Source organism: Plecotus auritus (genome assembly GCF_963455305.1).
Source record: "Plecotus auritus genome assembly, chromosome: 9".
NCBI classification, from domain to species: domain Eukaryota; kingdom Metazoa; phylum Chordata; class Mammalia; order Chiroptera; family Vespertilionidae; genus Plecotus; species Plecotus auritus.
Window position 1 is genome coordinate 91,720,881 of NC_137783.1, and position 13,605 is coordinate 91,734,485.

The 13,605-nt window shown below is 38.4% G+C and overlaps 1 protein-coding gene across 1 annotated transcript in view; it reads left to right on the plus strand.

Annotated features, from left to right (window-relative positions):
* The window catches only part of SESN3 (sestrin 3), a 68,741-nt gene that overhangs the window by 28,380 nt on the left and 26,756 nt on the right, over positions 1-13,605 (plus strand). Inside the window, exon 2 of the mRNA XM_080641951.1 lies at positions 11,488-11,553. Within this exon, the coding sequence (XP_080498077.1) occupies positions 11,488-11,553 (66 nt within the window). The remainder of the gene's footprint in view (positions 1-11,487; positions 11,554-13,605) is intronic.

Consider the following 13,605-nt stretch of genomic DNA (forward strand, 5'->3'; position numbering starts at 1 on the left):
TGTTCACCCCATTGGTGCGCTCCCTCTTTCCAACTTTGGGCTCTGGGGTGGTCAAACACTGAACATTCAACACTGAACAAATAAGATCCACCGTTTATTAGTTACGTAGGTTCACAGGAGAAGAAAACATGCAGGGCTATATTGAGGTTTCACTCAGGAGTGAACAATTGGAGGCTGTGGGAGAAAGGCTTTGTAGCATGATGAGGGTGAGTTACCCCCGGGGTTCCTGTGGGAAGCTATATTGGCTTGTTTGAACAATTTCATCGGCTGGTAGGGAACTGAAACCTGCTACTTGAGGATAAACAGGAATTTTATCTGGTCCTTCTGATGATAAGGAAGATTGTTTGACCAGGGGGCCTTCTCTGCATGAGCAGATTGGGGAGAGGTACTTAAAATTAGATATTTTGAGATTCTCCCAATTTTATCAGATGTCAAAGCAGCACATAATATTGACATTAACAAAATAAAAAAGAAATTATTGGCTATCTGGAATGCAGAAGTCCATTGGTACAGTGGTCGGCAAACTGCAGCTCGCAAGCCACATGCGGCTCTTTGGCCCCTTGAGTGTGGCTCTTCCACAAAATACCACGTGCAGTCGCGCACATACGGTGCAATTGAAACTTTGTGGCCCATGCACAGAAGTCGGTTTTCAGCTCTCAAAAGAAATTTCAATCGTTGTACTGTTGATATTTGGCTCTGTTGACTAATGAGTTTGCCGACCACTGCGTTGGTACATCAAAAGTATTATTTGCCAACTAAATTCTGCTGATTAAACAGTCACATGTCTATTCAAACTGTTATTTAAAATAATCTTATTTACATTATGGGTACAAGTGACAACTTTGGTAGGTTCACTTCTGCTCTTGATCATAGCATGAAATCACCCTTGGATTAGCCTTTAAATTCTCTAAAAACCATCACTTGGACTGGTTTTATTGATTTGGAAATGTACCTTGTCATGTGAACTTAGTCACTTAGGTCTTGAACCACTCATTAATTGGGCTGAAAGCACTCAGAGTTGTTCCCACTGTAATACACTCATCTTAGTGGAAAGATAGTTTGGAGTGCAACTAGAGAAACTAAATTTCTTTGCTTTAGAAAGTAAAATTAGGCTTTGAAGGGCTGGTGATAAAAACTCATGGGGAGGAGCTAGAGCTTTAACCTTTGCTATTTGGATGCTTCCTTTGGGAGCCCAGCTGCCATACTTGGAGGAAGCAAAAGCAGCCCATGTGGAAAAGCGAGGCATCCCAGTCAACAACCAGCACCAAGTGCCAGCATTTGAGTGAGGCATCTCGACCCAGCAGCCACCTCCTATGCTCTGATCATTGTATACATGTTTGGTATACTGATGATCATATGGCTCTTCTTTTAGAAGAAAAAATTGTATTTTTTGGAGATTGCATTCTAGTGAAGAAACAGTTGTATTTGAAAACCTACTTGAACCCCCTAAAAAAGGTTATTGAAAATTGAAACTCTAATATATACAGGCCTAGTACTCCTTAATGCTGAAGCTAAAATTCTATAATACATTTTTAATAGAATTATCTGAGAACAATAGTCCATACATTATTTTGTGAGGACTTTGAAAAATTATTTACAACTAGTGGCCCAGTGCACGAAATTATGCGGGGTGGGGGAGGGTGTCCCTCAGCCCAGCCTGCACCCTCTCCAATCTGGGACCCTTCAGGGGATAACGGGCAGTCAGACAATCCAGAACTGCTGGCTCCTAACCGCTCGCCTGCCTGCCTGATTGCCCCTAACTGCTTCTGCCTGCCATCCTGATTGTCCCTAACTGATCCCCTGCTGGCTTGATTGCTCCTAACCATTTCTGCCTCAGCACCGCATCTGGGACCCAGGATTCCCTCCTCCAGCCGACCACAGGCACCCAGGATCCGGGCTTCCCTCCCTCTGGTCAGCCATAGTCACCAGGTCGGCTGCAGCCGCAGGGGATGGTGGGCAGGTGGCTTCGCCTGGGCTGCAGCCACAAGTGCTGGCTCCCTGGACCGCGGGGTGGGCAGCTCTGTCTCCTGGGCCACAGCCAGCCACAGGTACTGGTGCCCGGGACTGCGGGGTGGGCAGCTTCTCCATTTACCAGGCTGTAGCCAGCCGCAGGTGCTGGCACCTGGATCGCAGGCAGGCGGCTTCTCCCTCTTCCCTTGGATGCAGTGTGGGCGACTTCTCCAGCTGTCTGCAGCCTGGGATCACGGGGCAGGCAGCTTCTTTGTCTCTTGGGCTGCAGCCAGCCTCAGGAGCTGGGGCCCGATTTCTCTGTCTCCCCCAGGACGTGGTGCAGGCGGATGTGAGGCTTCTGCTGCTGGCTGCAGCCTAGGATCACGGGGCAGGCGGCTTTTTCGTCTTCCAGGCTGCAGCCAGCCTCAGGCTCTGGTGCCCGACTTCGCCGACCCCCACAAGCCCAGAGCAGTGGGGGGCGCGGAGCTGCTGCCATGTTTTCAGGTTAATTTGAATACTCACTCTGATTGGCTGGTAGCGTAGCGTAATGACGGTAATTTGCATGTTTCTCTTTTATTAGTGTAGATAATAGATTATAAAGATTTTTGTTCTTATAAAGATTATTAACAAGACTACTCATTATTTACTATAAAATCGTTTCTCATTATCCCTTGATTTATTTGGGGGATAAAAACTAGAGAAGGAAGAAAATCATTAAGTAACATAGATCCTTGAAAGAAATGTTTATTGTTAATTTATTCACTTTTTTTTTTTTTAGAATATTATGTTTTCTTAACTAGATCATTTATAGAGGACATAGAGTATACAACATTGAAAATAACCTTAGATATATTTAGAATTAAAGTTATTCTGTTCAAAAAATGTTTAAATTGTATAATATATATCTATAATATGGGTTATTTTTTAATCTTGGTTTTATAACATTTTACCGAAAATTTAAATCTAAGTTTATCAATTTATTAATAGACTAAGTAAAGTGGTTATTTAAAAATAATATTTTAAACCAGTACAATTAATGAGAAGATAATTTTAAAGCATTTTGGTTATTTTGCTTCTGAAAACTTTTCTACCAGCATTTAGAAACTCACAGCATTTCACATTAACCAGAAAATGTTAAAAGATTCTTGGAGATCATCTTTCTCATTTTTAAGATGAGAAAATTGATGCCTCTGAGATTGATCAAGGTCTCTCAGTGCTTGAGAGGGGGAAAAGAACTCAGGTTTTTAGCACCCTTTTCATTATATCACTATACCTGTAACATTCAGTTACATTCGTTCTGTTTATTGTTGTTCAAGTTGTCTAATTTTAATGAGTATGTAAGCTCCATTACATAGCTTTTATTCTTTCATTATTCTTTTTCTGAACTTTAAAAAAATATGTTTTTATGATTATTTATTATTATTTTTTTTTTTTGAGAGAGAGAAAGAAACAGAGAGGGGGCGGGGAGCAGGGGTAGAGAGAAAGAGAACATCAATGTGAAGGATTGGTTGCCTCTCATACACATCCCAACTGGGGACTGAGCCTGCATTCTGGGCGTGTGCCCTGACCGGGAATTAAACCAGCAACCTTTTGGTGCACAGGATGACGCTCCAACCAACTGAGCCACACTGGCCAGGGTACTTTCTATATTCCTAAAAGAGCTATTACAGGAGCTGTTTAATAATGAAGACTTTAGTTAGGGCATACTGATTGGTAGGTGTTTTCTTTGATTTGAATGTGCAGTTTTATCTTAGAACTAGAGGCCTGGTGCACGAAATTCGTGCATGGGGGGGAGGGGGTCCCTCAGCCCAGCCTGCACCCTCTCCAATCCGGGATGTCTGACTGCCGATTTATGTCCAACTGCCGGTTTAGGGGATCGGGCCTAAACCGGCAGTTGGACATCCCTCTCGCAATCCGGGACTGCTAGCTACTAACTGCCCACCTGCCTGCCTGCCTGATCACCCCTAACCACTCTGCCTGCCTGCCTGATGCCCCTAACTGCTCCCCTGCCTGCCTGATCGCCCCTAACTGCCTCTGCCTGCTGGCCTGCTCGCCCCCTAACCGCCCTCCCCTGCCATCCTGGTCGCCCCTAACTGCCTCTGCCTCAGCCCCCGCCACCATGGCTTTGTCTGGAGGGTCATCTGGTCTAATTAGCATATTACCCTTTTATTAGTATAGATGTCTAGTTCAATGTTCTGGTTCTCATTTTAATGCTTAAAAATTAGTGATGCTTAGATCATATCAATGGTCTTGTTTATTTTGAGGTAACTAGAAAACTATGCACTTATTATACTAACATTGAAACCTAAAGTACAGGCTATTTTTTGTAACCTTGAAGTGGCAGGTTTATTTTATTTATTTATTTATTTTTATTGTTTAAAGTATTACATATGTCTCCTTTTTCCCCCATCGACCCCTCCCTGGCCACTCCCACCCCCCAGGACAAGCCCCCACTGCTCCAGTGTCTGTGTCCATTGGTTATGCTAATATACATGCATACAAGTCCTTTGGTTGATCTCCTCTCCCCCCACCCCCAACCCCCTACCCAGCCTTCCCTCTGAGGATTGATGGTCCGTTCAGTGTTTCTCTTTCTCTAATATTTGTACAAATGTAAACAATGCTACTCTTTTTAGTAAACTTTGTCTTGTTTTAAAAGTTCGTTTCCAAAAAATATTCTCTCATAAAGAGATAAATTCATAAGCTTTGATATTTTAATGAGTAGAATGTGTTTTTTACTTTTCCATTTTTTAATGAAATAAACTGAAGAAAAGTAAAATTAAGTTTAATAATTTATTTGAAAGTAGTAGCTTTAAATGCAGCAATTAATTATTTTTGGCATTCAGCATTTTCAGGGCAAGTAATTTACTGATTACACCTAAAGACATAATTTGAAGAATTTGTAACTTGTAAGCTTCTTAATTTTCTATTGAGATTAATTTAGAACATATAGAACTGACATATGAAAGTACCAGTTCCTATTATATAGTTACAGTTTTTTCTTAATTGAAATTATGAGATTTTTTTAGTTATTTGAATTTTTAGTTATTTGAACATTGTCATCAAATTAAGACAACATCCCAGCTGGTGTTGCTCAGTGGTTGAGCATCAACCCATGAACCAGGAGGTCAGGGCCCAGGCTCAGGTTTTGGGCTCAATCCCCAGTCAATCAATGGAAGCAGCTAGTCAGTGATTATCTCTCATCATTGATGTTTCTATCTCTCCCTCTCCCTTCCTCTTTCTGAAACCAATAAAAACATATTTTAAAAAATTAAGACTGAAGAATGGTATCGTCTCCAACTTGCCTTTGTAGTTCATTTATTTTACTGTGTTTTTTTTTTCAGTTTTAGTATTCAAATCAATTTTTATATCTATGAAGTAAGTTTAGTACATGTTTATTGTGCTTATTTTACTCCTGAATTTTTTGCCATTTTGTATCTTTTCATCAGCCCAGTAGCTAGAATCAGGACTGATAATGCTATGGAGCAGTGCTGTACCATAGAACCTTTGGCGATGATGGAAAAATCCTAGATTTGCATTGTCCATCATGGTACCCAGTAGCCACATGTGACTATGGCACCTTTGAAATGTAACTAGTGCAATTGAGGCACGAAATTTTTAACTTTAATGTTAATCATCTTAAATTTAAATAGCTACATGTGACTAGTGGCTACTGTAAATGGACTATACAGCTAAAAAAGCCTCAGGGCTTACTTGTTGGTTTTGGATTTTCATGAAACAAAACAAGGCTCATGATTCAAAAGCTGTTGTACAAGATTCAGCACTAGTATGATCAAAGTCGTTTGTTCCCCAGAATAAGATATTAGCCTTATACTAAACTAAGAGAGGAGAGGAGGTATGGCAGTGTTGTTCTTCAGAACCAGTGCAGCGGCAGGTTATTTCACTTACAGAACAACCCGTCAGTTATTCTATTAGAGTGGCATCTGCGGAGAAAATACAGCTATTCCAGTTTGGGGTGTTTTGTTTTACATTAGGGAAAATTGGCAGGAGAAAAATAAAAATAGGACCTTATTTTGTTTTATGCTTTGGAGTTTTTACATTTTTTATGTGTTGTCTTCTCAAAGCCTCCAAGCAAGAGGGAAAGCCAAGACCTAATATTGATATTATTCTTATTTGTGAGAGGAAAGTATTCCTCAGCCAAGAGAAACTCTTATGGTTGAAGGGTCTGTTGAAAGAATGACAAAGATTTAGTTTGGTAAGAGCAATGATAGGATTTGGCAACTGTTTGAATGCAGACTCCTAGGATAAAGAGTCAAGGATAGCTGTAAATTGGAGCCAGGGTTACTGGTGAGGGGGAGGGGGGGGGCGGGGAGGGGGAGGGGGCGATTTTATAACTTATAGAGGAGAGTAAGCAGGAACAGCTGGTTTGGGGTAGCAGATTAGTTTTAGATATGTTGATTTGAAGGTGCTAGTATTACAAGCAGATGATGTCACAGCAGTTCAGAAGTCAGACCAAAAGGCTAAGCTCCTAGATGGATGTAAAAGATGGAGGGGTCAGTTGTATGGCTTGCTCATTTTCATATCACATGTCCCTTTTTTCTACTTTACCCTCTCTGCTCTCTTCTCCCAATATAGTGACTGTCACACAATTCAGTAGAATTTTTTGTGTGCAATACAAGTTGTAAGCCATGGAAGAAACACTTGAGAGAATGACTATTGATGAAAAAAACATAGGGAACATCTAGGGAAAGTGTAAAAGTGGACGAAGAAGTGGAGTGGGTGGTTCGGTGCTATGGAAGCCCAGCAAAGGGAGAGTTACACAGGAAGAGGCAGATCTGAATGGTGTTGGGAGGTGAAGAAGGCTGGTGATTACACAGCATCTCAGCTGGGATCTGAAGAGTGTGCTTACATAAAAAGCAGGAAGTAGTAGTTGTCAAGGGCTGAGGGGTGAGGGAAATGAGGAGTTGTTGTTCAATGGTATAAAATTGCCGTTAGGAGGATGAAAAAATCCTAAACATCTGTTGTATGACACTGTGTTTACAGTTAAGAAGACTGTACTGTACACTAAATTGTTAACAAGGTAGACCTCGGGTGGTTTTTACCATCATTGTTTAAAAGGGACAAAAGAGGAGGGAAATTCCTTGATATTTTTCTGGAGACTGTAATGTGAGCAGAAATTGAGACAAGGATCCTTTGGAACTGATTTTTTTTTTTTTTCTTTCCCCCCCTGCATTGCTCCTGTGTGGATTCACTCTTAGTTTGGTTGAGAGGATTTCTGCAATTACATTAAAATGCTTGGTTATGGGATTGAGTAGGAGTAACAATCAAAGCAATAACTCTGCAGAGCTGTCATTTAACATTTCAGAAAGGCATTAAAATGCCTGAAGATGTGATTTTAAAAGTGTTGCATCCCTAGCTGGTAGAACCTTCTGCGATGCCAGATGGAATCATCTGCCCTTTCCTGTACAGTAGCCATAGCCACATGTGGCTGTTGGGCACTTGAATTGTGACTCATGTGATTGAGAAACTGCAATTTTAACTTTATTTAATTTTAATTCATTTAAATTTAGTCACATGTGGCTGATTACTACCATATAAGGCAACACAGGTCAAGAGACTTCAGACAAGCTGGTTGGGGTATGAATGAAGTAGAAATTCAGTCCTAAACATTTTGGATTTGAAATAAAAGCTGAAGAAAGGAGACCAGTATTTCAGCTTATGGTTTAAAAAAGTGAATCTTTTGGATATGATGCAATCCTATTTCTTTTGTGTTTGATCTTATCAACTTTAAAAAGTTGATAGAAAGTTTGTGGAGAAAAGAAACTTTCAGTAAAATGAGTTTATAGTAGGATTTATTAGCTGCTTGGTCATTTTTAAAATTTTGTTTTTCACCTCCATATAAATATCCAAAGCAACCAACTGACACAATTGTAAAGTCCTCACCAGAAAAGGTGCTCCTTACACAGAAGCAGGAGCTAGCTAGGCTGATCTTTCCAGTAGTGATGTCATTTCAAAAATGCAACCAAGGAGAAGGGTACATGATGGTGAAACTTGAAAATAATGTTAGTTTTTCCTTCTCTTCAGTGTCTAAACAGCTCTTAGGTCAGGCCACATCATCTCTCCCTGGGCTGTTGCAGTAACTTCCCAGCTGTTTTTGTGCCTGTGTGTATGTGTGTGGGGGGCGGCGGGGGCGGGGAGGGGGCATTGTTGTGTGTGTTTGTGTGTGAGGCCCAGGGGCTACATCACCCCCAGAATTATATTGTTGAAAACAGTTTATAATAAAAAGTTTCACACACATTTGTGGATGTTGTTTTTCACTTTTGTAGTTAATGGGCTAAGTGGACATTTACTCAGCTGAAGGAAACAAACTTGGTAAAACTTTTTAAAAATTTTTTTTTATTGATTTGAGAGAGAGATCAATTTGTTACTCCACTGATGGAACATGTAACCTTGGCATATCTGGATGACACTAACCAATTAAGCTACCCAGGCAGGGCGGTAAAACATTTGTGTTAGTATATCGGCAATAAGAACTTTAACTATATTTACAGTCCAAACCCCAATAAATACACATCTGGGAATCTTCCTAAAGAAACTAGCCTAAATACCACAAAATATGCCCCCAAAATCTCTTTGTACAAAGATATTCAGGATAGCATTATTTATAATAGTGAAAACTGTACACAACTTTAATATTCAACAATAGGGAAATAAAGTAAATTGTAATTGCTAAAATTATGTCTTCCCACATCACTTGGTGTATGCATCCACTGTGCAATATATCATATGCTATATACGGTTAGTTGTATGCAGTTCTGCCCATCTAACCATTCTTTGTGTCCCCATTATGCTAAGCACAGTGTAAATGTTTAATAATTTGCTGAATAAATGAATGTTGACACAAATGAAATTTTGTTTCCATTGCTTATTAATTGATTAAAACTAAGAGATGTTCTTTTAAGTGCAGTAATTTTCAGTAATCTGAAAATGTATTTCAGATGCAAACATCTCTTTTTCCAGAAAATATTTTTGTAAGCAAAATAACAATTTCAAACATTTAAAGGTAAGTTTAAATGTGTGTGTATCAGATAGTGATTTTTTTTAATAAACAAATCATCTTAGTAGTAAATCATTCTGCATCTCCAAATTCCCTTTGTACACTTTTATTTTTCCTCCTTGTATTTTTATGAATTTTATGTATTTTTATAAATGTACTTAAAATATTCCACTTACCTTCCTATTGGCATTTTTCTCCTCAAACTTATGATTTGTCCTAAGAATCAGTTTCTCTGACTGCATTGTTTATTTGGAATCATCAGTTGTAAAGGAAATTGCTTTTTACATACTAGTGCATTAGGCTATATTAAATGGAGAGTATTTGAAATTTCACTTTCTATAACTTCCAGAGAGTAGCAAAGGGAAGAAATCTGTTATTTTCTTGGAAGTTATTTTTCTGGGTAAATCTTGATTATGGTTGATGTAGGCAAGAAATGCCAATATTAAAAATTTGAAATTACTTATTTTTACATGGAGTCCTCTAATGTACTTGACCAATAAATTGAGATATATTTGTCATCACTTTATAAATATAACATAAATTATGCCTAGTTCTTTCTGAGAATGTAGCGGTTTAAAATTATCATTATTTAATATATTTATTTCTATAGAACCCTGAAATTTAATGATGATTTTGTGCCAGACTCATCAGGGCAGGGACCATATCTGTTTTGTTCACCCTGTGATTAAAGATCTGATTAAGCTCTTAAAAAAAATCATTGAATGCTTGACTGCCTACTTTTGTCAACTTGTATGGTGACTGCATCCTAATAAAGTAAGGGATTTAAGCCACTATTTCGTGTTTGGTGGGCTGTTTGTAAGGAACAAAAAGACTCGGATGACTTTGTGCAGAGCTAAAGAAGGAGGGAGGAAGGGAGAGAAGAGAGCTATGATTAGGCTTTGCTTTCTCTAGTGAATCCATGGAAACTAGTGGTTTTCCCTTCGAAGCAGGCATGGTTGATGCTTACTCTGGTGCCTCTTCATTATTCTCTCTTTGCTCCTGCTTCTGAGCGCTATTTGTTCCTCTTCTCCATCAGGTTACATTGCTTTTGTACAACTCCAGTACTCTAGAGTGACTTCTAGTGTTCTGGAATCCTACTGCTCCAGCTAATTACCCTCAACTATTTAGGCAGAACTCTTTCACCAAGGCACCTATGGGCTGCAGGTCAGCTTCTATGTTTATTGGTCTAGTCCAGCGATTTTCAACCGCTGTGCCACAAGAATTCTTAAAACATATAATACCTGGCTATTTCATCCAGGGCACTGACTTCTTTTCCCTTAGGTTGTCAAGAAAAAAAATTACAACAGCCAACACAATAGCCCTCCAATGTGAATGAATCAATACACCTTTCTTTTGTTGTCAGATAGGCAAAATACATTTTTTGGTGTGCTGCAGAATTTTAGTAATTAGTTTATGTGTGCCGTGAGATAAAAAAGGGTTGAAAATCGTTGCTTAGTCAGCTGTGGCCATGTGAGAGATAATTGCCATCCTCAGATAAGAAATATCACCTGGAGCTACCTCCTCAATTTAGACGCTTCCTGAGGAGGGCTTAGTGACATCTAAAGCTTAATTCACTCTCTTCCAGTTCCCATGCTCTGTAATTTCCCACTCATTGTTTATAATCTTTATAAACCATGGCATAGTCCCTATTTTTTTATTACGGTTTTGGAGGGCTTCTTTTTCAGCACTTTAAAATATTATTTGTATTATAGAAAATTAAGTGGCCATTTCTGCAATCTCTTCTCCTGCCTAAGAACTTCAAAGCCAGAGGGCCTCCCTTGGCTATTCCTGCTCTTCCACCTGCCTATGGAGAAGGAAGTTAGTCCCTGATGGGAATTTTTGTGGCTTACAGATAATCACACTTAAATGGGGACACCAAGATATTTTTTAATTAAAAAAATCATAACAATTTGAAACATAAAAATATCTAACAGAGCAACATGTCATTGGCAATCTACCAGTTGTTAATACTAAATTGAATAGCAAGTGTAACAATAAGCATTCTTGCATTCTCCTATTTCTTAGGTTAAATTAACTTCTACTTCTCCAAGTTTTACATTTTTCTTACTTAAACCCTCAAAACTTTATCTTTGATATAATTATTCCTATTTTCTTTTTAAAAACCACACAGGTCAGGTCATTCATTGCTTTGGGGAGTTGCATGATATTTAATTCTTTGAATTTAACCTTTCCTTTAGCTTTCAATTTGAGGTACTATTAGGTAGGTTTTTATTATGGAGGTTGATAGTTTTCAGTCATGTCAACTATGGACTAAAAGTCTATGGCGCTGTAGAATGTGCCTGAGGAAGTGACATTTTGGGAGCCTACTGTGCATGCAGCATTGGTTAGGAGCTGGTCCCATTATCTTATTCATCCAGTGGCCCCATGGGTTTTTGTTGATCTGAGACCTAACACTCTGATTTTACATAATTCTATTTTAGTACTTTAACAATAAGTATGCACCAATTTAACTTTTCTTAGAAAGTCATCATTAATACATAAAACTTTTCTTTTAAAAACAGGATAAAAGAATCAGAGTATCTCAGCCCTTGACAAGAGGACCAAGTGCCTTTATTCCAGAGAAGGAAGTAAGTTTATTTGTCATAAAATACATGGAAGTGTGATAAATAATAATTATATCAAAGAATATCTCCATTTTTAATATGGAAGTAAATATGTGTTTTGCTCGTTTCTTATTTCTATGTCAAAAAACTACAGAAATATTTTCTTTTCAAGTTCACTTAAAATATTGTGTGTGTAACTATTAATAAAATAATAGTTATTATTAGTAAGGTTAGAAACAAATTTTAACATGTTTGATTTCAAATATAACTTTTCTGAGCAAAGCTGCTAACAGTCATAAAATTTAATATTAATCTGAAGGTTTTAGGTTTTAAAATGGCCACTGTCATGTTGATTATAGGTTACATAAATGTTAAGAAAAGATATTTTGAAATGAAAAAGTAAGTTTCCCAACTAAACCTGTTAAGTTTCCTTATTAAACCAGTTATTAAACAAAACATGGTATTACATCACTGGTACTTATTCTTTTCATTTGTTTCTAAGTCTTCATTGTACAAAATGCTACAGAGTCCCTGATTAAATCTGTACCTTTGGTGAGGATGGGGAGTCAAGGTGGGGAATGCAAGAAGGAAAGATTGTAAAATGACACAAAGGAGATTAAAATCAGGACAGGATTTGTGCCTGTTATGTGGGTGTGCATCTCTATGAGGATCACAGCAATGTGCAGGACCTTCTAGATTCCTAGATGCCTCTCAGATACACGTGGGCTAAGAAATGTTTGGGAACCACTAATTAAGGAGTTTTTCTCTGCTTCAAGGGGTTATTAATTCATATTGAATATGGTTATATATACTGATTCACTATGTATTGCAAAGATAGCATTTATCTCAAAGCACCAACATAATTCCCATATTGTTCTGAAATTAGTCAACAAATATTTATAGAGCATCTATTTTGTGCCAAACATTGTCCTAAGGGATGAGTAGAATTCAAATAAGACATTCTAGGTCATTGCCAAAGTCAGCAGTTCCTTTACCTTCATTTCACTTTTTTAGTAACCTTACAATTTAAATGAAAGATAACAGTAATGTTTTAGGAGCTCAGTGACTATAGCTGACGTAGGTGGTGAGCTACACATTTCCCCCATCTTTCAGGTAATTTGTGGATACTGTCCCAATAGAACTTTTCTTGTTTTGAGGCAAACCATTCAGAGACCCAATTTTCCACTTCTTCGTATGTTTTGAAGTGCTACTCAGAAAGTGCGAGTGCCATCCATCAGAACAAGTGGTAATCTGAAGGAGCAAGGTCTGGTGAATATGGCGGGTGGGTTAATACTTCCCAGGCAAGATCTTTTAACGTGTCTATAACTGGTTTTGAAGTGTGTGATGGTGCGTCATCATGAAGTAAAATTACTTTGCCCTGTTTTCTGGCCCATTCTGGTCGTTTCACGATCAAAGCGTGGTTCAAATTGATTATTTGTTGTCAGTAGTGATCAGTATTAACGGTTTCACCTGGTTTTAGAAGCTCATAATACACCACACCTTCCTGATCCCACCAAACGCAGAGCATTGTCTTCTTTCCGAAGCGATTTGGCCTTGCAGTTGATGTTGATGGTTGACTTGGATCAACCCATGATTTTGTGCATTTCAGATTCTCAGAATAAATCCACTTTTCATCGTCAGTCACAATTCTATGCAAACAAGACTTTCTTTCATGCCATTGAAGCAACATTTTACTGATGACTTTTCGGTTTTCCATTTGTCTTTCCATTCAGTTGATGTGGCACCCATTTTCTTTCCTTTAAAATCTTTCCCATTGCTTGTGAATGATTGGAAATTGTTTGCTGAGCAATGTTTAATCTTTCTGCAAGTTGTTTTTGACTTTGACACGCATCTTCATCCAATAATGCTTGTAATTGTTGGTCTTCAAACTTTTTTGGTTGACCTGGACGTTCTTTGTCTTTCACATCAAAATCATCACTTTTAAAGCATTTAAACCAGCGTTCACTAGTAACTTGAGATGGAGCATGTTCATCATAAGCTTCCTGAAGTATTCAGCAGCACTTTTCTTCAAAATAAAGTAATGAATTAAAACTTCCTGCAAATGCTATTTGGCAC